Source organism: Elaeis guineensis, chromosome 13, assembly GCF_000442705.2.
Source record: "Elaeis guineensis isolate ETL-2024a chromosome 13, EG11, whole genome shotgun sequence".
In the NCBI taxonomy this organism is placed as follows: Eukaryota; Viridiplantae; Streptophyta; class Magnoliopsida; order Arecales; family Arecaceae; genus Elaeis; species Elaeis guineensis.
Window position 1 is genome coordinate 1,706,878 of NC_026005.2, and position 26,295 is coordinate 1,733,172.

The 26,295-nt window shown below is 35.8% G+C and overlaps 2 protein-coding genes across 2 annotated transcripts; one reads left to right on the forward strand and one right to left on the reverse strand.

The window, feature by feature from the left end:
* Positions 1–1,916: 1,916 nt before the first annotated feature.
* On the reverse strand, positions 1,917–9,984 carry LOC105060882 (uncharacterized). Its single transcript, XM_010944737.4, has 5 exons — positions 9,808–9,984; positions 9,605–9,702; positions 5,158–5,257; positions 3,216–3,398; positions 1,917–2,171 (listed from the first exon to the last, which is right to left on the reverse strand). Exons 1-5 carry the CDS (start codon positions 9,862–9,864, stop codon positions 2,049–2,051), a joined length of 561 nt encoding a protein of 186 aa, XP_010943039.1. The 5' UTR covers positions 9,865–9,984; the 3' UTR covers positions 1,917–2,048.
* Positions 9,985–13,340: 3,356 nt separating this feature from the next.
* On the forward strand, positions 13,341–24,505 carry LOC105060881 (probable mitochondrial import inner membrane translocase subunit TIM21). The gene is given in 9 exon segments (XM_010944736.4): positions 13,341–13,667; positions 13,670–13,848; positions 15,462–15,521; positions 15,608–15,626; positions 18,946–19,100; positions 22,388–22,569; positions 23,036–23,084; positions 23,210–23,329; positions 23,584–24,505. Coding segments are annotated over 9 exon segments (978 nt in total). The 5' UTR covers positions 13,341–13,612; the 3' UTR covers positions 23,743–24,505.
* Positions 24,506–26,295: the final 1,790 nt, after the last annotated feature.

Below are 26,295 nucleotides of genomic sequence, written 5' to 3' on the forward strand. Positions count from 1 at the left end.
CCCACCATCCGATCCCCTAATTAGCATGGATCTTCTCACAACAAAATACAAATTAATGGCTACTTTTCCATTCATTTGAAATTATTTTTTTTTTTTAAAAGGCCATTAATGCTGATGGGAGGTAGGTGGGGCCAAGTCTTTGTTTATCCTATCAAGTTTGTGGGAGTTTATTTTTATTTTATAGTATTTCTGTTTATTCTAAATTTATTTATATTTATTCTGAACATATTTGTATCTATTCTAAAAAATTTATATTTATTATATCCAAAATTTATGTTTATCTTATAGTAGTATTTAGTGAACTAAATAGGATCATCATGATGATCTAAGATCACCATTGATCTGAATCCCATGGTGATCTGATCACCAGTGATGTAAGATCACTATGTTTGATAGATCATGGTCTAGTGACTAAAGATCTTTAGATATCCATAAGTAATCTATTTAGTATTGCATAAAAACCTAAGACTACTAATCATATAATATCAAAACTACCTATGATATATTTCATAAAAATATATTTATTAACCATATAAAATATATTATAATTAAAATATCAATGTATCTATTAATATATTAATAATTAATATATTTTATAAAAATATATTTATTATTCTATAAATTATTAATCCTATAAAAATATATTAATTATTATTTTAAAATTAATATTTTTATTTATACTTATCATATATTATTGATTAATATAGATATTTATTTAGATTAAAAAAATAAGAAAACAGAAGTAATATATTAAATATTTTTATTATATAAATATAAAATCAAATAAGATATTTGTACTCTAATTTAAAAATTATCATTGAATCATAATATGACAATAATATGATTAATAATATACTATAATATAATATATATCATAAATATAATATCTAATATCAATATAATATAATATCAGATATATGATATTGATATAATATATTAGTGGTATATTAATATATCAATTTTTTTCCACTAGATTGAAGATATTTTTGTTCTTAAATTTTAATTCAAGATCACTGTCAAAGGTGATATTTGATTCACTATCTCAAGAATAGATATTCCATCACTAAATTGGATGAATTGAATGGTGATTTGAGGAATAGAGGTGATTACTACCACATAGAATTATCATGATATAATTAAACATGCTGATCTCATCGACTCCACCTACATCATCTTTAATCTTGGATGAATCACCCCATACTAAACACCCTCTATATAGTTTGTATATATTACAGGAAGATAAAAGTGATATATTCCATGCGCATTAACGATGAGATAAGTCACTTTCCGTCTTTCTATAGTAAATACAAACTATATAGGATAAACGTAAATTTTGAATGAAATAAACACAAACTCCTTTAAAATAAACATAAATCTATTTGAATAAATTTAACAAATCCAGAATAAACAGAAATACTCCAAAATAAATACAAATTCTGTAAGATAAACAATAATACGCTAAAATAAACACAAACCGAGCCCCACCTCCATCCCATCTGCATAAATGATTTTTTTTTTTAATTTTTTTCATCTAATTAACATTAATGGCCTAATCTTTTTTATATTTTTTCAAATCCAAATGGATGAAAAAAATAACCATTAATTTTTTTTTCCTGCATAGGTGGGGAAGTCGATCAGATTTTGGTAGCATGTGAACACGGCTACAAACATTATATGCACCAATTTTGGTATCGTGTTATTAACCCAGCTTAATTAATTTGATCTCTGACTCCAATGTATATAGATAAGCATATTACCATCTGTGAGATAAAAAGAATAGTCGCTAATGAGCTCAAATGAATGCAGCTTTGGAGAAGCTCAATGAGCGGATCTTTGGAGACTTGGCTTTATAGATTGAAGGGTTAATAAAGCTTGACCCAAAGTAACTATAAAATGTTCAAGAAATGAGCAAAGAATAACATATAACCATTTCTTTCTATCTCATGTTAAAGGGAAACGTCTCAAAAATGTGGCAGAACTAATATCACAAGCACGAAAATAAATGATGCTTAAGAGATCAAAAGAACTATTGGCTCCACAGTGTCAAGTTAGTCATCCTCTTTGTATGGGTACTCCTCTGGAACTTGCTTTACAAGTTTTACTTGCAGCTCGTATGCATCATCACCATGTAGCATATCCCGAACCCAGGCGACTTCAGTCTTCATTGACACCTAAATCAACAGCAGAAGATCACTCTAAACAACAAACAAAATAGAGTGCACACAAAACCATATAATGTAATATAATTCATGACACAATCATGTACCGATATAATCACCGGCAAGCAGTAATTTTAACTATGTGAAATATTTTATTTCTTAAGTAAAATTTTGCAAGTTTCAGTGGCTGAACTAAAATTTGGAGAGCAAATGTCTAATATCCACTTCCCAATTTCACATACTGTAGTCATCCAAGGGCAAATTATTCACTCTCTCCATGTACAATTTTCGGAAAGATACAGAGAATACAGGGATAAAGAAAGGGATGAACTCTCCTAGAAGGTATACGCATCTACTGTCCATAGAGATAGATAAGAAAGCAAACCTATAATGCTCTTGGCATTAAACTTCATGATGACAAAAATTTGAGTTGTGTTATCAAATTGCTACCAATTGGCAAACCCCAATATTCTTCATCAATCTTAGCAACATCCTGGCATACTCAGCGTATGAAATAATGCTAAAGATAGATGATGTGTCTTGTCTATTCATCAAATAAGGAATGCTCTCCCTTCAGAGAATAAAGTTGCTAAAATTATATTTGAACTGCATTGTCAAGATAACAATTAATATGCAAAATAAGTTATTTCTCTTTTATCTAGATAGATTTTATATTCCATCCTAGAGGCACCTATTTCATGTCTGAACGATGAATTTCTTATTTAAAGTAGTTAACTTCAACAGAATAGAACTATGGCACTACCGATAGATTATCAATACTGTTCTTAAGAAAGGCCGAAAGCGTCGGCATTTGCTATAGTGGAAACAAGCTTCTAAAGCACTTCAGCACCCTTTATACCAAAAAAAGCAAAAAAAAAAAACAAAACAAAACAAAACAAAACAAAAACAAAAAAAAAACAAAGACAGCAAAGATATTATATTATGTGTTAAACAAGAAAAGTCAGCTAGAAAATCCTTTATTTTGCTTATTGTTCACTGAGATGCCATGACAAGTTGGAATAAAAATGGGAAGCTAATTAGAAGTAAGAAACCAACCATCTCCAATGCACCTCTTATAACCCCACTCAAGATGTTGCAGTAGTGAAGACCTTGGCATGTATCAGGAAGTTCCACAAAGTCTACCAAGGGATTATCCTCCAAAACGAGGCTGCAAGTTGTGCCCTCAGCATCCCAATTGGTCACAGAAGCAGTGACCCCTAAGAACATTTTGAAACCAACCTGTTTCAGGAACACTATTAACCCTATAACAAATAATGTATTCACACAATGTTGCAGGAGACTAGAATTGAATTAAGATCGCACATCTGTGAAAGAAACATATTTCAAGAACGAAGCCAAAAGGAAAATGTAAAATAGGCTAATAAGGCTTCAATGAAAATTCATTGTATAGCTCAATCTGAACCATCTATATTCCAAGTCAACTTGTTCTTACATACAAGCCAATCAAAAGCCAAATGCTATTCACCCCATTCATGAGTCTCAGCATATTATGGGTAGGTAAGGATGATGCAACCATTTTTAACCTCAGCACAATCAAGTAACATCAATTTTTTTTGTTTTCTATACTATAATAGCTAACTGAAAATTGTTGGCTCATTCTTCAGAATGCAAACCTCAGCCCTTCTGGAGGTAAAATCAAACAAGATATAGTTCACAACAACAGTGAACCAAACGTACCAAGACGAAGCAAAGTTCAACCAACTCAGAACCAAAATAATCTGAAGACAAGTCACATGACACCAAATAATTAAATGCTTCATCAGTGGGGGAATCACCCTAACAAATCTTATCACCACAAGAATGACCCTGAACAACCAGTGGATTACCTAACAAGAACTTGACCAGCTAAGAAATCATTTAGAAAGAAGAAAAGGGTTCAAATATGAAGGTGCCACCTGCCACGTATGATCACGCACTCAAGCACTCTAGTATTTAGCCAGGCTTCCACCCATCCTAATTCCTAAAAGAAAAGAAGAAGTTTTTCCTTAGAAGAAGAAGGTTAAATTGTACCCAACAGAGTGTAAATGGGAAAGTGAAGCAAACAGAAAAGCATGAGCTTGTTTGCCAAGTAGAAATGTACATGCTTCAGCAACTTTAGGAGATAATATGCTTTGTCAAATGCTTGAATAAAAAAAAAGTTATCAAAATAGAATATATTCTAGATTTCTAGTAAACAAATCTGAATGCCTAAAATGTGAAGAATGTTCCTGAGCAATATAATCTTGACAGTAATGCATGCTGTTAATCATACTCCACCTCATACTAGACTGCAAGCTTTTTGTTTTTCAAACATTAGTCTACAAGAAAATGCAAAGAACATCAAATCCAAAATAGAATATTTATATAACTTTTTCAAAGATTCCAATATATGAAAAGCTTATAGATAGAAAAGAACTAAATGTATAAAAGGATGAAGCAATAACAGATTATATAATACCAATCACTAACAAAATTTTTTCGTATTAATTGACAGCCACAATGTGGAGATTATTTGCATCACTGATATATTTGCACAGCGCATGTTCTTCCTTTAACAAACAGAGGAGGGGGCAGAGACAGAGAGGGAGAGATGGTTTTGTTGTGATTAGTTGCACAGCATTTAATGCACCAAAGTAATCTAATCAGATAAAATTTCATCCAATTGGGCATGAGATCAGTAATGATGGTAAAAAATACAAACAATATAGCTGCATATCCAACATTATGCATTTACCAATATGCTTGTTTCATTTAGGAATTAAACAATTTTCTTGCAAAAGGCAAAACTAACAGATTTGAAACCTCCAATTCACGTTTTTTAACATGGTATGATAAGTGAGGCACTGAGAAAGCCACTGAGAGAGAGAGAGAGAGAGACAGAGAGAGATCATGCTCAAATCAAATGGAAACGTTGACTGAATGTGTTCAATTGCAAATTCAAATAACCATAAATGGACAGTCTTCAAACACATATCGAGATAGTTAATCTGAAAAACACCTTTGCAATAACATTGGCTGTTTCCTTGAAGTCAACACATCTTGATACATTGGACTTGGCTAGAAACTCATCAATCAATCGAACTCCAATATTATAACCCCTGCAAGATATGCAGTAAGATGTGAGAACAAAGTAACAGTTTGCAATGGAAGACCAACTCAGGTGGCACGCAATCAAACATGCAGTACAGCTATTGACATTGATAGAGTCAGATCAGTGGAATTGTATTTCAGTATTCAATCAGATACACAAAGTCATACACAGAGCAGCACTGATAATACACATAGGCAGTCATAGAGTTCTGGAATACTGCAAACTAGAATAACTGAAACATGATTTGTTTTCATCCAAATAGAATAAGAAAAAGCCAAAGGATGTTGAAGTTGTGTAGGCCCTGCTAGGTTGACAAGAGCTTACAGTAACAGAAAAGGAGTAAAGTATATTGCGCATGAAGGAAGAAGTTTCATTTTTGCAGCCATTCAATTCTCTAGACATGGAAAATCATTCAGGGATTTCAATCAATCATGATCTGCCGTCTTTGATGATCATCAGCAGCTGGACTGATGAGCTTTAACTTGGCGAAGAAAGAGAGTGGGGAAGGCTGCCTTCAGTAGCTGTCAATGGTGGCAATGTTGCAGTCACATCTAGTGATGAACAATTGTGAGTGAGAGAGAGAGAAAGATAGAGAGGAGGACGAGAGGAGAAAATGGGAGAGAGCTCAAGAATTACACATGGACATGATGGTAAGAGGAGAGGCATAAGGGGAAGTTCCCTGGTGGAGAAAAGGAAAAGTGAACTTTGACTTTTCCAAATGTTTTAAGTGGAAAAGGGCTCAGATTGCCAGAAATTTAGAAATTTATCTCAGTATTCTATTATTTTCTGATTTCCAGGAAGACAAATAATTAGAAATTGGCTTCTCCTGACCTTTTCGATGGGGAACCAAGGGACCTTTAAGATATGCATTAGATACATCTGGAAAAGCACACAATGAATTAGTTAAATGGCCAAAATACCCTCTAACTTTTGCATTCCAAATTTAATTGTGTATGAGCCATTTGCCACCATATAAATAATATATAAATAATATCTTTACATTCTTTGTATACACTACATGTGTTTTTATGATATGTGAAAAAAAGTAGCAGAATCTAGCATATCTCGAAAAAAAACTAGTTCACTATTCATAATATTCACCAAAATGATAAGTTCATGAAGTCAGTTCTTAGGTATGGATAAAACCAAGTAGACAAGAGATAGTACATTCAACTTCGATCTACTCCAGACTTTTAGTCATTCGGTCATATGCTACTAGACCTAAGCTTTTGTATCGACCACTAAGGTCCATGGAACCGGTACTGGGATCCGCACCGGCTGACAGCAATAAAAGTCGATATGGGTCCGTATCGAACCAGACCAGTAGCTGAACCGATATAGAAGCAAAGAAAAAAACAGAGAGGAGGAAAAGAGAGAAAGGGGGGAGGGGGAGGATGGCCAGAGGAGATACCGGCGGTGGCCGCAAGTGGGCCGTGGATGCGCTCGGAGAGCCGCCAAGACTTTCGCTTCCTCCGCTAAATCACGGCCAAGAGAGAGAGAGAGAAAGAAAGGGAAGGGAAAGAAAAGGTAAGAGGGAAAGCCAGCGGAGAGGCTGCCGACAGGCCTCCAACTGGCTGTCGTGGCCGGCAGATGGCAAAATCGTGGCTCGCGGCTTCGCAGGAGTGAAACAGGGACGATTGTCTTTATTTTGTAAATTTTTTTTTAAAAAAAAATCCAACCACAGTGAAGCCAACAATGGATTTGCTAGCTTCACTATTTTCTGATTTTTTAAAAAAATTTCTAAAATAGTGAAGCCTACAAATCCATTGCCAACATCACTATTCATCATCATTTTAAAAAAATGCGATGAAGAAGCACGATCATCCCTGTTTCGCGATCGTGGCTCCGTCCGCACCTTTTCTACCATCCGATGGCCATAACGGCCATTCGACGCCCTCCAACAGTCTCTCCGTCAGCTACACCTCCCTCCAGTATCTCGTTCCCCCTCTTTCTTTCTATCTCTCTCGATTAAACATCCTATCGAACGACACGAAGTCGCGGAGGCCTCCGCAGCCCATCGACAGTGTCGTCCCCTCTTTCTCTCCCTCTCCTATCTCTTCCTCTCTTTCTCTCTCTTTATCTCTCTCTCATCCGGTGTTCCAATTTGGAAGGCCGAACCATCTCGATTTGCAGCCGGTACAACTCAGGACGTCCCAAACCGCTCGATTCAGGATGATTCGGCAAACCATGTCAACAACCTTTGATTAAATCTGCAAAGATATACTTTATGATGGCTGATGCAATAGAACAATGACTACAGTGTATAAAGACCATGAAAAGTGAAATTATGTTGGTAAAAATATTAAGGAAAATAAGCATAGCTTAATATTCAATTATTACATGATCAAAATAATAAGCAAATTGCTTAAGATAAATATAACTATCATAATAAATTTGAGGGAATATACAAGGCTAGATTTCAAATGATGCACATTTTTTTTTGTGTATGCATGTGCAGTGAGAGGTTGGGGGATAGAACGCATAGAAATGGACATTTTGTTTATATAGAGGAGATACAAGTGAAGAAGATGCATATTAAGCATTGATAGAGAGGCATACATAGACCTGTTAATGGATTACTTCTTCCTACGTTGTATCTCCTTGCCAATGTATCTGTATTGGCTTATATGGTTTAATGCCAAATGCTATCTTATCAATCTACAAAAAGATGTCTATATGCAAGGCAATGCTTCGCAGAATGTATTGCCCTGTGGATTCACATCCAATTCCTCTGTGTATGACCTCACCTCAGCATATATTGCTAGTGAAAAAGGCAGCAACACACAGGAAAGCGGGGATATGCTTACAATGCAACAAAAATGAGTTCTGTGGGGACCAGCGGAAACCTACTCATGTCCAAAGCATGCCAGGACAAACGGTATCTATTGTCCTAAAATAATAAAACACATCATCATGTATATTTAAGGAAGTTTCATTTTCTCTTCCTCTTCCATTTTTTCTTGGTCCACTTGATTTTAACTTTCTTGACTAAATCACAGAAGTGTATGTTTGATGATAATTTGATTTTAAGTTATGATGTTGTGATTTGAAAGAAACCCTCTGATATTTATCCTTTGTGCATAGTTTTAATAAATATGTAACAATGGACCATACTAATGATGGACCAAGCCGTGTAACCTATTCGTGATCTTGCTTATTAAGGGGTCCAAACCAGTCATTCAGCAAATATTGACCAAGAATTAGATCAAGTTGTTGAAGTTTTCCGAAACTTTTACTTGTTAACCAACATATTTGCCTCACCCTTCAACTTTCTTTTCTTTTACTTGTTCCTCTTATACTAGTGTAGTCCATTTTTAGAAGTCTTATTGTTGAGGCCTCAGTTCTTAATTCGTTCATAGTATTAAAAAAAAAATAATGAAGATATTCCTCTTGGATGCCACAATTAGATAATCTTGACTTTATTTCAACTAATATTTTGATTCTGACATTTATTGATCGAACATTTTGGGTGAGGTAGATGTAAGAAGCATACTCATTCTAATCAAACAATCATGGCATCAAAATGCTAAGAAAGGATTAGGGACATGTCTGTCAATTTTTTTATTTCTAAAGTCACATAATTTAAGTTTTAAAATTAGTTAGTTATGTAAATGATTCAGACTAAGTCTATGTTACCTTACGTTTAGTTGTTACATAAGTACAGGAAAAGGAGATTCCCAAGATGTTAGCACGATAAAATGAAATTCATGTTATCTTTATAAATTCCTCTCTTTTTTCTCATGCACAGTGGATCCCATGCTTATTCAGTAATCTGGCTTATAATTGCCCTTACATTGACTATGGACTCAATGAGAGATGCCCATTCATGAATTTTCTTTGATCTAATCTAATAAACAGATATAACATCCTTCTAACTTCTAAGACTCAAATTGTCAATATCAGTTCTCATCAAGTGGTAGAAAAGTTCCCAAATTTGATGTCATAGGCCATAAATATAGAACATTTTCTAGATGTTGATAATGCACTAACAAGGTCCAACAGCATGTCCAGCGCAAACCCATTACAACCATAGAAGAAACCAAATCACCGCAAAAATTCAACCCAAAAAAACTTTCTTTCTTCCAGCCAGAATTAACCATAAAAGCAGCTCCTCCTCTATATGAATAAGTCCACAAATATTAGTTCTAGATTCAGTTTACCTCGCAAAGGCCCACTATGTAACACTATAAATTAATTCACTATAGATCTAAATTCATGAAATCGTGAAGTTAATTTAACTATCCAACTGCAAATCGTGAGACGATCAAAAAAAATAAAAATAAAAAGGAATAAGAAAGAAAGATTTTTGAGGGAAACATATATGGATCGAAGAATTAAAGCAGGGGAAGAGTACATCTGATCGAGCTCCTTGTTCACCTCCTCCACCTCCTCCAGATCCGTGAGTAGCTGCCGCACGATCGCCCCATATGTGAGGGTGAACAGCTCCGCGTTCTGCCCAGGAAAAGTGAAATTAGCACAAAAACAAGTGGTCGAATAAAGAAGCGAGCGAATGGAACAGGGACTGGAAGGAACAGGGCTAGGGTTTTGGTTTCTTACAACGCGTTCGACGTTGGCGAAGATCGCATCCCCGGTCCTTGGGGCGAGAGGGGCCATCGGAGCTGCAGGGAAGAGGAGCTGCGGCTGGTGTTGGTGACGCCTATAGCAATAGAACAATGGTCTCGAGTAACGGAACGGCTCAGAGGCGCACCCCGTTACATCTCAACATTTACTTGACGGAGAATCCTCTGTAAGGTGCGGAAAAAATATGCCGCCGCATTTGATTGGGTCTTATTATGGTCATTATTTTTTTATAATTTTATTTTTTTATTTAAAATTTTAAATAATTAATTTTTAAAAAAAATTATAATATTTTATATCGATATTATAACATCTTATATTAAAATTATAATTTTTTATATATTATTTATAATTTTTTTACAAAATATCATAAAAAAATATTTTAATTATTAAAAATTTATAAAATTTTTAAATAATAAAAATATTTCTATCAAAATTATGATATCTCATGAAAAAATTATGACATGCAAGAAGCTATATTTTTAATGTAAGATGTCATAATTTTTTTAAAAAAAAATATTTTCGTTGTTCAAAAATTTCAATGAAAAAAAACTTCAAACATTAAATACGTATTGAAAAATGATGATTACGAACCTAATCAGATATGACAGTATTTTTTTTCTACACCGCACGTGATATACAAAATTTTTCTTTACCTCACCTATCTACCCAAAGATGCCAAATAAATTATAATAATGATCATCTGCTGATTGGATATCATAAAAAAAAAAAAATCTGATTAGTTTATCCTTTTTTTTCATCCATTTTCAAAAATTATTCAATCCAAAAATTCAATCCCAACAAAAAATCCCACAGAGATATCAAAATAGCATATTATCTCATAATTGAGACGACCATCCTGCTACATCTCGGCATCCCAATCGGATGTCTTAAAACGTTTCTTGTCTCAAATATCAAGATGTGATGGCACGATAGCATATTTTATTCAACAAAAAAATTAAAATAATTTTATTTTATAAAATTTAAAATCTTGATTCAATTAAGATTTCATAAGATTCAGTCCAAAATAAATGTACTTAACAAACTCTTGAACTACGAGTGGTATAAACAATTTTTAGGTGCTCCTCTTGGGAGCATTGCAAGTATTAAAATACTTCATTTGGCTAAATTGTTAATGCTTGTGTTTTTCTTCTACTGGGTATCAAAACTATAAACAATTTATTCTTACCCTTATAAAGGTACTAAAAATACTAAACAATTTAGTTTTTGTCTTATTATAATTTACAAATTAAGTGCTACGTTTATTACCAAGAAGAAAAGTAGACACATACGCGCTAGAAGTCCGGCACATGCCATGCTATGCTACACAATCAAGAGAGTCTTTAAAAATTAGAAGTGTGGCGAGGATCTGACCTTGAGCTGGCACTGCTCCCTACGAATAGGCTTTGAAGTTAAGTACACATTGGATTCTAAAAATTTAATCCCGCATGTAAGTCTTGCTTCTTTTAGGCTGGACTCGGAAGGTCCACGAGTCCAACACACGCGACAACGGAGTCTTCTCAACATCATGCTAGTAAATGCGTCATGTTATATATTGAAGTTTTAGTCATTTTCTCTGATAAACAATAATAATCAATCAAATTAGTTAGCAGATTTGTCCTAAATAAATCTCCATAATAATTTGCCATTATGTATACACATAGACATGCAAGCACGCACATGCGCATACACATACCACACACACACACACACACACACGTGAAATTGTATGTTCTTGTACATGGAGATATATAAATATCACATTGACCTCTCCGGCACGCACGTCTGTGGAAGGATAACAGAGTTTCAACCTAGTAACAAAGAAACCAATCAAAAAAAATTGGAAGAAAAGAATTTTAGAGTATAAAAGAAAGGACTAAGAGAAGAGAAAGCAAGCTTTTCTTTTTACATCTTCCAACTCCTATCAAGGGCCCAATTTACAAGCCCAAGAACTAGCTATTTGAGCTAATCCAAGGGTTAAAACAATTAAACAAATATTTAATTGGTCTAATGGGTAGAAAAGCAACAAAAAATGCTATTAATTGGATGATTGATGTTAAGCAACGGTAAGATATCGTGTGAGATTTGTACAAGTTTTATGCATAGTGACAACATATCTATCATATAAACTATGATATATATGAGCAACTTGAGTAAGATCCAAGAGAAAAAAAAAAAACAAAAACAGGATATGAAGAAGAAAAATAATAAGAATAGGATCAAGAGAAAAGAAGAAAAAAGAAGTATAACATATTTTCTTTCTTAAATAAACTACTAAACAATCTCGATAAACAATCCTAGCAGCTAAATAGTTATAAATCAGTTACTACATATATTCTATCCAGACTTATAAGCATATAAAGAAAATTAAAATCAAGTATATATCTAAAATTCTCATATGATGAAGTCATTCGAGTCAACTAATGAGTAGGAAATTCACTCCTAGATGAAGCAGTCATAGCAATCGAAGAAGATGGAGAAGAAAGAAAATAGAAGGAGCCAACCTATGGAGGTTCATTGGAAAGAGAGATCGATGAAAAGATATTGGAGAAAGGAAGAAGAAAAAGAGCTGAAGCTTCCACTAGATAGAGAACTTTAAGAGATAAAAAAAGTATTTGCTAAGTAGGAGGAACCAACTCTTATTTCTGCCTCCTATATAGAGCCTCAAATGGTGCTAATTTTACCACCCGTCCAATCATCTATCCATCACCCACTATGTGTGAGCTCGATATTTAGTGGTTATGGGTTCCCATTGATTAATCCACTCCAGAAATGTGGGAAGAAATTATTGCAACATCGAAAATCCCATCTATACATACAATACTTTGAAAATGAAAATGATTTTATAGAAATCATGACAGTCACTGAATATAGTTTTCAAAAATATATATGGCTGATTGGACAACTCGAATTCAGCTCAATTGACTCATCCAATGAGTAATTTGATCGTCTTTTTTGTGTGAGCCGAAAAACATATTTCAAACTCATAAATGGGGAGCAAGTGATACGACTCGAATTTACCATCTCTAAAATATTACCTAACAACTTAGCCAGCCAACCAAACACTAACTCATCTTCAATAAAATCAACATCCAATCAAATACCCAAACAATCAATGTGATCGATTCAACTTGGTGCGACGTCAACATACTAGAAAAAAAATATCATAATCGACCAAATTAATAGACAAGAAAGGCACCTAATAATAGGTATTGAAAAAAGGAATATCCTAATTATCCCGGATCAACTGATATGAAAAGAGCTCAACTTCTCATTTATGAATCATGCAATCTTAACCGTGCCGATTCGTATCATCTTCTTTATAAATAGTAGGCATGGAACCCCAAGCATGAAGAGAAATTTGAATATCATACTCTCATATTTTTATCTTTTTTTATATCTCATTTTCTTTTGAAACTCTCTCTAACTTATGTATGGAAGGATCCCTAGCCAAACATGTTGCACTTGATCATTCTCTGTGGTTGTAGATCAGCTCTAGCATCGCGCTACTCTCCTCCAGTCCAGTTGAGAAGAGTGACTCGCTTGTCGGCTGGTCTGTCTCTGAAATTTGAGCGGCAACATCCTTGATCCTCTCTCATAAAAATGCTCACCGTAAACCTAGTGCCGGCAACGATTTTGCCGACATCGGTCTTTGGTACAATAGTACACGAGGTGAGCGGTGATCTGAGGCTGTGAGCTCAAAATTCCGATCCTTTCTTCTGTTCAAGGGCTTCTGCTCGCCTCTCTGTCGCAGCACAGCGGAACGCCGCGGGACGCGACGGCGATGGCTGCTCGTCTGTTGAACCGATCGAAAACCCTAACCCTAGCTCGCCTCCTCCATTCCCCTCCCCGATCTCTTCCTCGCTGCCTCTCCGCCCTCCCGGCCGCGGCCGTGTCTCGCCCAGCTCCGCCGCCGCGGCAGGGCCCCTCAGTCCCCATCTCCTTTCCTCCTCCCCTGTGCTCGATTCGCATCGAAATGTCCGCCACAACGCGCTTGTCTGCACCCTTGGGTCCGGAAAGGTACGCGCTCTTCGACTCTTCTTAAGCATATGTTCTGAATGCTGTATGTTTTGATCTTGGTATATGGATGTTTCTAGTCAGGCGACAATGAATCCTATGATACTTCTCTAGCTAATATGAGTTCTGTAAAAAAAAAAAAAAGAAGGAAGAATTTAAGTTTTTTCTGCTGTTTAGGTTTGTAGGGTTTTGGTGTTTGATATTTGTTGTCCATGCAGCAATGAATCCTGTAATGCTTCTGCTTTAGCTAATTTGAGATATGCAAAAGATGAAGAATTTAGGAAAGGGGAGATGCTAGCAACAAAGATGCACCCATTATAAGAAGTTGAGAATATTGCATTCAAGAGGATGCTAGTTGATTTGGCATGTCGCTTTTCCTTGCAGTACAATCAATGATAGTGTTGTTATTGTATGGATGAATATGATGCGTGAAAGTCTTGGGAGCATATCTTTGATCATAATATCATGTAGAATAGACCGTCAGACAAGTCCTTAAAACGCACCAACTCATGCTTGAAGTTTCTTCTGAGACCATAGTGTAAGTTAACTGCCTTTATAATGATTTGGATGCTTCCATTGCTCTGTGCATGTGGAACTGGTAGTTGGATATCAGCTACTATTAACATGAATGAGAACTTCTATTTCTGTGATAACGGTTGATAAATGGTTGCCTTGGGGGATGATAAATGGTAGCCTTGGCTGAGGCACTTAAACACGCCTCCTAGAAAGTCATATGAGAATCTTAGACATGCATGTATACAAAACTGCAGGAAATTTGTATGTGACTCCTAGATAGTTGCACTGGCTTTTATGTTGTATGATTGTTGTAAACTGATAAGGTACTACTGCTGCTCTTGCTGCTCGTGGAAGGTATTCTTGTGGTAGAAAATTTCAATGTCATGAACACGATGTCTTAAGATCCTAGACTTGCATCCCTAGTTAAAAAGATAGCAACAGTGGTACTAGATGAACTTAATGAGTCAAGGTCCATATGCTTAGTTCGAACTGCTCGACAAAAACCTTGAAGAAGCAACATTTATCCCATTCTCTGCCAATTAATGATAAGATGTGTCAAAAAATATGCAGGAATTTATATGTTGAGCTGGCTTCTTGATGTGGAACTGATTTTAATGTTTTTAGCAGAATAGCTCAGCCATCCCTCGTTAGAAAGATAGCAACAGTTGTACTAGATGAACTTAATGAGTCGAGATCCATATGATTAGTTTGAACTGTGAAGAAGAAGCATTTATCCCATTCACTGGCAATTAATGACAAGATTTGTGTCAAAAAAATATGCAGGAATTTATATGTTGAGCTGGCTTCTTGATGTGGAACTGATTTTAATGTTTTTAGCAGAATAGCTCAAAGTGATAAATTTTGATAGCTTGCTTTCCTCAATTCCTTAGAGCTCTTAGTCAATCGTATATGTGTGCCAATTTTCTGAAGTCTTTCAAGTGAGAAACTTTTCATGTAAGATTTCTTGGTGCCAAGATTATGTTGTCTGTCAGCACGTCATGTATTTCTTTTTTACTTTATTTTTTTTTTTAAGGTTCTCAATAATCTAATGCTATGCTTATATCATGTAACTTAACTTCCTAGTGCTGCAATGATTGTAGATTGTAGAAGGGTCAGACCATCCTAGCTGTTCGACTTCTGACATCATTAGGATGATCAAGGTGGGAATATGAAAATGACTAAATTTTTATCTACTTTTTATTAAGTAAGAATAACTGAATTCTTCCCCCCCCCCTTTGAACTGCAGGGTGTATCGAGGGCTGAAGGTCAGTTCTATGGAAATCTATTGGAGTTGATAGCCTTTTCATTTCAAGTCATTATTTGATAATGTACTTTTTTCCTTTTAGGCAAAGATGTAGTGCAATATTTGTCTTGCTTTTTCTGATCCTTTTTGTAAAAAAAAGTTTACTTGAATGAATAGACAGATGCAGTCCATCCATTCAATGACTGCACCTGACTATCATAAACTCTTAGATGAGTTTTCAATTTTTTACTGGGCAAGCATACTTATGCAAATATGAATTCCAATGGAGATCAAGATCTCTTAAAACTTTCATGTCCAAAAAGTTAGTTGTTTTTATACATGGTCTGCCGTACTGCCCCATACCACTTGGTATTGGGCATACCATATCGTATTGGTACCGTACCATATTGGTACTGTATTGATATGTTGTCTTATACTGTACCTATACTTGGTATATTATCTTGTACCATACTGAACTACATACTGACATTATAATGGGATGGTACCGATGCAGGATCCGGTACTGAGACAGCGAATCTTGCTTTGTAGAGGTATATCTTGAGCTAGACATGCCTGTGTAGGCTTGAAATACTCATTGTAAAGCTGGCCATGTCTTCTATATGAGTTTATTTGAGTGTTGTAGCTAGTTTTATGTTATGAAAGTCAAAATTTAGGCTAATGTTTTGAGAGTTGAGACTATCAATTTTGGGATCTTGCAAAAACAGCGAACTTTATTTCAGTTTTTGCAAGTTGGAATTGCTTGTTTTGTTTTTTTTGAAGAATGGAGAGTTTTAAAAATTCTTGACACTTCTTACTGGTTCTAAGTAGATAGATTTCAACTGTATGTTTAACTGGAGCTGGATGGACATATATTTTGTAGTGAATTCACACATCTGGGTAGTGGACATGCATAAGTTCATTTGAATGAAAGTATTTCTTGTAATACTGAATACACATTCTTGAGATTGCACTACCCATTCATTGGTTGGAGTGCATCTGTGGGGCTAGGGCATAAAGCATCCAAAATTTACAAAACTTGTCCATTCTTGTGAAAAAAAGATAAATGTAGTCCAAACCTGCGAAACCAAAAATGAATTGGGCCATTCTTTTTCTTTGGATCACATAAGGAAAGGTTTTTAGTGGATTTTGTGCTAATTTAGGAGGCAATTTGTATACCATGAACCAGGAAGTGTTTGGCTAGTGTAGTAGTTTGCTAAGGAATTTTCTTCGTGTCTTTATATAAAGTGAGCAATATTTAAAAATTAAAAAGCATCTTCTTTTTGTTTATCTTTCTAATGGTGGATTCAATGAACTTCAAATGGTAAAATCTTAGCCTTTTGTGCTTTGCCACTGCCGTTTTATGCCTAACAAATCTTCTATGGGTATGAGAAGGCTTGCAATTTTGTGGCTGCATAATGTATTATCATTGGAGTCCATTTAACAAATATATGTATACTTAATAATCTTAAATCCTTATTGGTCATATCTCCCTGACAAATGATTAGTCTTCTGTGTAAGAGAATTTGTTCTTTGTAGCTGTATAATGATATTTGTTGACATCTAACCATGTTTCCTCATTATTACTCGAGTCAAGGCTTTATGATTTGTTACAGTTTTCAGACGAATGTGTGTACTTGTCTGCCTCGACTCGAAGCAGCAATTATTGCAAAACCAAACAGAATTCCTATTCACTTTGTCCTTATGGAAACTCAAGTTATTCCTTTTACAAGACTTGCATGACATGCTTGGCCAAAGAATGATATCTACTTTACGAATGAGTACCACGGAAACATGACAATTTTGTAGTGTTATTCTCGGTTTCAACTTATAAAGTTTTTCAGATCAACCTTAATTTAAAATGCAGCAAAGAAACTAAAAACCTAGAGTTACGGATATGTGCATCTAGCACTTCAAACTTAATTTTATTAGCATCTCTACATAATATGATGCAAAGTAGTTTTTCATTTTACAAGATTTTTGGTTGTTATATTGTTGACCAGTTCCACATTTTTACTAGTACCGACCTAGCTGTGGGCTTTCCAGATCTCTTGATTTGGTGGGTGGATTACCTAGTGAACAACTAAGTCCAGTGGGACATGTTTTTAAGTCTGTAGGGTAAGATCAGAGTTGGTTATTGTAGGTTATCCAACAACTATATTTATTTTCAAATTTTCATGTTCCCTTAGTAGGTGACAAACCTGTTTTCTTATTACTGCATGTTTCACTATACGTGCGTTCTTGCTCACAGTTTGCATTAGGATTGTGTTATTAGCATGAGAATATTCTTCAATCTATTATTGCATTCATTTTGTCTTTCATGATCTAGGTTTATTATGATAACAAAGTTAAAATTCAGTAACTAGGACTAATGTGAATTAGGCGACAATTTTCTATTCAGGAAGACTTAAGCTGACATTTATATGAGAATTGGAGATTTACCAAAATTATGAGAGAAGCATAGGAAATCAATAATGTGAAATCTTTATGCTAGGAGTGGAGTGCAGCACTCTTTCAGTAGTCTATGTAATCCATGCAAAGTTTTTTATTTATTGGAATATGAACATGGGCACTCTTCATATCATGCAAAATTGTGAGGGAAGATGCTTGGTAGAAAACTCCATGAATAGTTTGGGAAGCTTTATTCATTGGTAGACCTTTGTGAATATGTTTGAATTCATGCATATATAAAAAGAGCCGTGACTTTATGAAGGCTTTGTAGCCTTTGAAGCTTCTTTGTCACCATGTGATGCTCTTTGTCAAGGAGCATGATAGATTATGGAGGTCGATTAAGAATAATTATTTGTGATATCCTCATATATTTCTCAAATAATGGAAGTATTTGGTGGCTAGATAAAGAAAATGTGGATTAATAGTTTAGCTTCTTGAATCTTCATAGTTTTATGTGAACATTGTGCCACAGAATTTGTTTGTTCTGCCTCCTGACAATGTAGAGAGTTTGGTTCTCAATACCTATGCATTAGAGAAGATCAAAGCATTGTTCAATTGCTTTTGCATGTGGCCATTCACTATAAGTTTTTGGATGTATTTGTGCCTTTTTATGTCCATTATCCTTGTATTTTCTAGTTTAGCTGATAAGGTTAGGTTGATAATTCAGAAAGGGTTGCTTGTGGTGCTTGTGGGACAAATTGGACTTTCAATGCTAATCATTTATTGGTCACTAGAAATTGGACTTCTAATGCTAATCATTGATCAGCGGCAAGTTTATTATATCATTCTATGTATGTAGAATATGTGTCTTTTTATTTATGTTTTCATGAATTTCATATGATATGTTAGAGCAGCATGTATATTGATTGAACTACATCTTGATTGCATCTCAGTTTTGTTTGGAGAACCCTTCGGATGGCATATGATCAACAGAAATCCTAGAAATCTTCTTGCTAAACAGTTTGGAAAGTATTCAGTAATTCCTTGTTCAGTTAGAAGCTCTGCAGCCAGATATTCTACAAAAGGATCAGAAGAAACAACAAAAGAGGTTTGAGTTTTACTGCAGAGCTATACTAATTTTTCCTGTTTAACATGTTTACATCAAATACGTGTAGTCTTCTATTTTCTTGCTTTAGTTCTCTTGCTTTAGTTCTCTCTGTTGTTTTTTTGTTTTGAGTTATAATTCCAGTTATCAAAATTATAGGAATTGTTCTTCTAATTTTATGATGACTATGCACATGTAAGCTTGAAACATTCGATGCAGAGAAAGAAATATTGGTACTACCCTTTTGCCTGGATGCATGAATTTTCTCCTGTGCTTCCATGCACTTGGGAAACAGATCTGTAAAGTAAACTAGTTTTTGTCCTAACATGGGAAATTTATAAGAAACTTATTAGGAGATGACTGATAACATATCTGAAAAATGAAGTTTTTCTGCTGTCATGTCATTTCATGACATGTAGAGGGACATCAGTGAAGTTCTTTTACTGCCTTATCATATCTGAAAAAAAGCTCATCGGAGTAACGTCCTTGTTAGTGTTTGTTAGATCAACCTATCAGCTATGCATGTATTTTTTTTTTAATTAAGAAATCAAGATCTTTCACAATGTGGCCTTTTCATCTTTGCATTGACTTGTGTGCTATTCACTAGACAGGTTGGAACGTGGGAAAGTGCTGCCATCATAATTTTTTTTTTCCCTTGGTTTTGCCCCTGACCTTGTAAAGAAGATACAATCTTTACTTTCAAGTCTATGCGTAAGTTCGGTAATGGCTTGATGTAGCATCCGAAGTTGCTCAACTCAAGTGCATTTATGCTATTTTACAAATTCCTGTATTCACATACATATCATTATATTGTTATGACCAAATGTCTATCCAGATAATTTGTTCATCATTATTTATGCATGCAAATTGCTATGCTTGGTCACTTGATGTAGGATAGTCGAGGGAAGAGATCTTATTATGGTTTAAGGAAGGGATGCTATAAAATTTTGCTGGAAAATTCAATTCAGACTTGAGTTTTGATTAAAATTGAACGAAGAAAGCAGGAATTTCAAATGCAAAATTGATAGTGGATGCTGAGATGAATCTAAAGAATGTTAAACTAGGGTTCCATTAGGGAATGAAGAGGATTTGGAAGTGCTGAGGAATATATCTAATGGTATGCTGTTGACTCAGAAATCAGAATTGGTACTTTCATATTAAATGAAATTCCAAGATAAAATGCCTTTAAGAGGGAAACAATTAAAGAGAATTGATTCTAAAGTTCTAGGATTTAGGGTTTAGAGATGAACTATTACCTCAAACAACAAATTAGGGATTTGAATAACTGTCATATAACAGATTTGGTCACCAAAGTTTACGACTTGGTGGCAAACTGGTTGAGAATTAACAGAACTAGAATTGAGATACTCAACAAGAAAACAAGAGATTAAAAAAAATCTGATGTGGTAAATAAAGAAAATGAACAAGAAGACAGAAAATCACCTGAAAGATTCAAGGAATACGGAAGAATAGAATCAGACTCACTCTAGGAATGTAGTAAACACACCTAGGGATGGGTCTTACATCAGATCCATGCATCACACTAGTTTTTGTAGACTTATTCAACTGAAACATAACGTTCATACAGCACTAAATATGCTATAAATAGAATGCCATAATTTTATTCCAAAATCCTGTAACTACCACTAAAGCACGATCACTGTCAAAAGAAACTGTAGCATGAACAATGTTGCAGATGATACTGCTACAGTAATTAGCCTATCAAGTTATCAAATGAACCAATCTTTTAGTCTCAACCCTTGATTGCAAATAACCCACTAAAACTAAAAATAACAAGAAATAGAAGAAAATGCAAAAGATTGATAACTAAACTAAATCTGGTAGAAATCCTAAGGTTGCAGTACTTGGTTCATCATGGCATGATCTTGGTTCTTCATTGTTCTCTTTCGCTATGCATGAACTTGCCCTGAGTTCCTTTAAGCCAATGCTAGGATTGCTCAAGTTGATCCCTTGTTGCAATGATGACTGTTGATAGATGCCTACCATAGGATATATTATTTTCAAAAGTTTTTGGACTCTAGGCAACTTCTGATCCTTTTGAGTGGAAATCACTTTTTGGATTCTAGCCGATGCTTTGGTTGAGTCCTTGGTTGCCAAGCTGCAAGTGGGTGTGAAAGTGGATGCAGGTGTAGTGGGAGTGGCTATTCTTGAAACATTTTTAACAAAGAAGTACTTAGTAATTGGATTCAGGCTTGAGATTACGAAAGAGTCTCAAGGCATGTCACCCTAGGTAGAAGATTGCAGCTCTTATGGTGTAGCCCATTGCTTTCAAGAAAAGAAAGATATTATCAAAAATTAGGAGTCAGTTGGAGGCAGGCATAAGTGACTGGCTTGATGAGGTAATTCTTGATGTGGATCATATGCATCCTGCTGGAGCTATTGAGGGTGGAGGCGACAGTGGAGGGGACTGAGAAGATGAGCCTGTTAGCAATGAAGGGGGAAGGAACAAGGAGGTTGGGAAGGCTAGTATACACTTTAGAGGTGGAACCTGACATTGCCGCCACAACTAGATGCCAAGTGGCATTCGAGAATTGCTAGGATTGTGATGGCTTGATGGTTCTTCACTGGAGGGATGCTTGGTGACCATGTGCCAATAATAGTTCTTGTATTTGTTGTGTGACCATGGTGAAGGTATCAATCTTGTGGGCGGAGATAAGAGAGCAAGGTGGGGATATGATGGTGAGCTTGTCCAAAGTAGGCAACGCCAATTAGTGGTAAAGGTTGGGGTTTTGGGATAAGGTAAGGTTCTGCTGTTTTGGAATGAGGAGAGGTTTTGGGGTGGTGGAGTGGAGGGCAGAGGCAGAGGCAGAGGGTGGAGGTGGTGGCATGGTGGCTGTTGTGGTAACAAAGAGGAGCAGTGTGACTTAGAGAAAGGGGGTCTGGGTCTTAGAGTGGGGGATGGATCTGCTTGAGAAAGGGTGATTTGGAGAAAGGGCCAGGGACTCAGGGTGGCGGCATGGGTCCACTCCACTATTTAAGAAAACTAAAAAGCAGCTAAACTTCTCTCACTTTCACTCTTATAAATTATGTCAAGCTCGGATTATAAATGTAGAAGATAAAAATAGTAGTACCAAACAACTTTTTCTTCGTTTTTGAGTTTTTGCTTTTAATAAAAGAGGTGATGCCAAATTTACCCTAATCTTTTATAATTGAGATGCATAACAATCTTTCTTTTCCATAAGTGTCATGAAGGCTGATTCTTTTCTTTGATATTACAGTAATTTAATTTATTTTTCAATAGAACAACTTATGTTCTTGTCCTTCCTCAGGAGATGAGAAAAGACATATCCACGGTTGAAGATCCATTTGATGCTCCTACATACAATATTCCAGAAAAGCCGGTGACATTTGCAGAGGGTGCTTCATATAGTGTTATAATACTTGCAGGGCTGGGTCTTGCAGCCTTGGCTGTATATGCCGTTTTTAAAGAGTTAATCTTTGAGCCAAAAGAGTAAGGTCCTTTTCCTACTTAGCATATTCATAAGTTAGTCTTAAGTGTTATATGAAAAGTAAAATATAGCACACAAATTGCAAGTTTCTAGTTTATGCTAACACTCCTGATCTGTCCAGACTCCAGAGCCCAGTTATAGAAATTCTATGGCTGATATCAAGTTGACTTTTGGTTGTAAAAAGCACACAAGTCATGAACAAGTGGGGCTTTGATACTGTTGGTAGGAAAAATTCTGTTAGAAAAGTTTGTTACAGCTGACCTGCATTGGGATCGGATTATGGACATGCTTTGTGCCACCTTGTTCATAGATCAAAGGCATATTGAGTAATCACGCTAAATAACCAATTACAGCCTGTCCATCCAATGCTTATTGACTTTTAGCTCCAATACACTAATTACTAGGACTCTTGTCATGTCCTAAAAGGACATAAGTTTCATGCATCTTTGCTTTTTGTCATTTGTATAGGTACAAGATTTTTGGAAAGGCTCTTCAAAGGGTTCAGAATGATAATCAGGTTTGTGGTTGGCCCAAACTACTGTTCCATATCAAGTTTGTAATATATCATTAGCATTTCATTCCTTTAGTAATTCTTGCAATTGCTTTCTTATGCTACTCATGTTATCTGGTTGATCTTGTCAGGTTACCGTGAGAATTGGTTCCCCTGTTAGTGGCTATGGCCAGGAAACCAGAAACCGTGCTGCTCGCCAACGTATTCCCAATAGGGTTTGGACTGATGAAGATGGAGTTGAACATGTAGAGGTAACACCTCACTCGTACTTTGAAAACGTTATGTTACAAGATTCATCTTATTTATTTCTGTTTCTTCATTCGGTTTTCCACTCCAAAAATAAGAATCGGGCCCGTTCTTTGCAATGTAACTTGCATCATTGCCGTTATTTGCTGTCTTTTGAATTTTGAAATGCTTTACTGTTGGTGAGTTAGTTGAAAAGTAGCACAAAAGCAGATCAGTTTGTCAGGTGTGAATTTATGACCGGCATTTAATGAATATGCAGGTCAACTTTTATATTCGCGGACCACATGGATATGGAAAGGTGTACGCTGAAATGTTCAGAGATCTTGCTGATAAGAAGTGGAAGTTCACATATCTGATTGTTGAGATTAAGTCACCATTGCATGCACAATTGATGCTAGAATCTTATGTCCCAGCCTAGGTTACAGACTGGCAAGCAATTGTGACTGCTATCTTCCCCTTCAACCTTCACCTTCCCCCCTTCATATTTCTGGATGTTCCTCAGGGAAATATGAAGTGGAATGCGGCTAAATGTTCCATAGGGTTCTCATCTTTGCTACTGTCTGAAGTAGCCTTTTCTTGCACGTTATAGGCATGAATGAGCCAAATCCCAAGGAAAACTTGAAGGAGAAAATGGCTCTTTCTTAGGGTTTGGTTCGGGTTTAATCAAGATTTGCCAAATCCATGTGGAAACATGAAGTAGAATAGAGACAGACCCTAAAGAACAAAGAGATGTAATTGAAGATTTTAAGATTGCTAGTGTTTGCTTAAAATTCAACGAAGGAAGAAATGCTAGCACCCTAATGGTCTCCTTCTCCGGACAAGGAGCATTTTGGAGTTCTCACTTTGGTTAATGAACCAAAATGAGGCACAACTTCCCAATCGGTGGTTGTCAGCCACCATTTGCTGCAATTTTGTGTTTTTTCTTTTCCCTTTTTTTTGGTTATTTGGGGGGGGAGGAGCGTAGCTTCTACAAAGGCAACCCAACAACAATTTAATATTTGCGGTGGTGTTGCAAAGTTAGTCATGGAATCTTATGTAATTTGATTGATAACCACCTATGTGATGGTTAAATGCATAATTCAAGTGCTACAATCTTACCAGAGGGATCTCTTGGTATGTAAGGTTAAGCAATTGACAGTTATTCCTGCTGCTTGAATAACTTGAAAGGCATCATTTTGTCTGATGTGGTGTTTCTATGGGAGGTCGGTGCACTTGGCTGTCGTTTGAATGCAGGTAGGTCGAAATATGGATGGCATAAATGTTTTCTTATTTTCTTTTCTTTGGAATACTAATCCAAAGCTAACACCGAATGGTGGGATTAGGCTTCTGCAGGTATAGCTTTTTATGCCACCGGAGTATGACATCCTGGGGCATCGGGTGACTGCTAAATACCTGGCAATATTTCGTAATGCTTAGAATGAGGTGGGCATTTCCTGAAATTTAATGTCAATTGTCCTACTGCTGGAATGACATTTTATTCTATATGATTTACTAATGGAGATGCTGGAAGAAACAGACTGGATATGTAGTAGTCACATAAAATAGTATACGAAATCAGAGTGAATGCAATGACCTTCATGCAAGGTTGGAGAATTTATTTCAACTATATAACCAACACTGTGCCACTAATTAGTTGACCTTCTGACGTATATAATCAGGGACCTAAGATGGTATCGATGTATTGGAGGACTTGTCATCCAAACACTCCTAAATTGACTTGGATGACACTTGATAGGATTTATGTTTGCATCCAGCTAATTTTATGTGCCATAAGTGTGCGGATGTGCGTGAATAAGGATGCAGAAAATCTTTTGCCGTCTTCTTCTTCTCTTTTTTTTTTTGGTGGCATCTGTTTGTGCTACCCACGCTCCTCGCAAGTTGCAATCTAAAACTATTCACTGATTCATTTCTTAGGGGGCATAATTTTTTGGTTACACAGTAAAAGAGGAGGGAGGATAATTGCTTTTCCATCTCCAGAGTTACCGACGTGAATCCGTGTTTTTCCTCAAGGGTTCATTCAGGGACAAAGACTTATAGTTATCATGGCTATTTTGTCCCATGTGGCGTGTGACAAGGAAAATATAGAAAACAAATTAAAAAATAGAAAGTAGGAAGAAAGGAATGAAAGCAGCTGCTGCGAGGGGGCCTGAAACCAAAAATGGAAGCTTTTCTCCTGTACGTGTATATATTTTGATAGTGGAGAGCAAAAGGACAACCTTTCAAATGGGGGGTGAGAGAAGATTTGTGACAGTAGTATTTTTGAAGAACAATTTGCTGCCAAGGTAGTGATGTTGGGGTAGACACCGTCTCCATTTGCCGTGTAGTTTAGGGTTCATTGTCTTAAGATTCTTGATGCCGAGTTCTCCCTAGATTTGGGCATACATCATTTTCCATAAGACAAAATCCACAACTAGCAGAGGGACTTCCTATCCAGAAGAAGGCTCGTCAAATGTGATAATACGGTATAGCAGAGTTGATTATATTAGTAGCCCTCCCACATTAAAAAAAAAAAAAAAAACCTTTTCAACCTACAAGTTTTTAATCTACTTTATGAATTAGGAAGCCATTGCTACTTGGAGGGGGTTGATCATCAATGGGAGACCAATATATTTGATTGGATATTTTTCTAATATGACTTCACCACGAAGCCTCCATCCTAGCAAATCAGCACCCGTCATGTGATCGACCCACATGGCCGATCAAATCTCTCTCCATTTGGCAATAGCTTGGCCATGATTGCAGACGGTTTTCATAATAGCAACGAAATACACAGGATATAGAGTATAGAGAATCATTTATGTGATGTTTTTAGAACGTGCAATTATTTATCTAAAATGCCCAATCTGCACATCCCAAGATTCCATAGCAATGGGTACCAAACTTTGTCTATATAAATCACTACCAGGGGGACCTCCAAGGAAGCTCTAAATTTAAAGATCTAAGTCGTAAGTGTGCTCTAAGTCTTCTTAAG

Excerpts from the sequence above, each read along its gene's own strand:
- LOC105060882 (XM_010944737.4), bottom strand. The coding sequence starts at position 9,864 with ATGGCCCCTCTCGCCCCAAGGACCGGGGATGCGATCTTCGCCAACGTC. Across the intron at positions 9,703-9,807 it reads TCGCCAACGTCGAACGCGTT|AACGCGGAGCTGTTCACCCT; the intron begins GTAAGAAACCAA and ends TTTCCTGGGCAG. Across the intron at positions 5,258-9,604 it reads AACAAGGAGCTCGATCAGAT|GGGTTATAATATTGGAGTTC; the intron begins GTACTCTTCCCC and ends CATATCTTGCAG.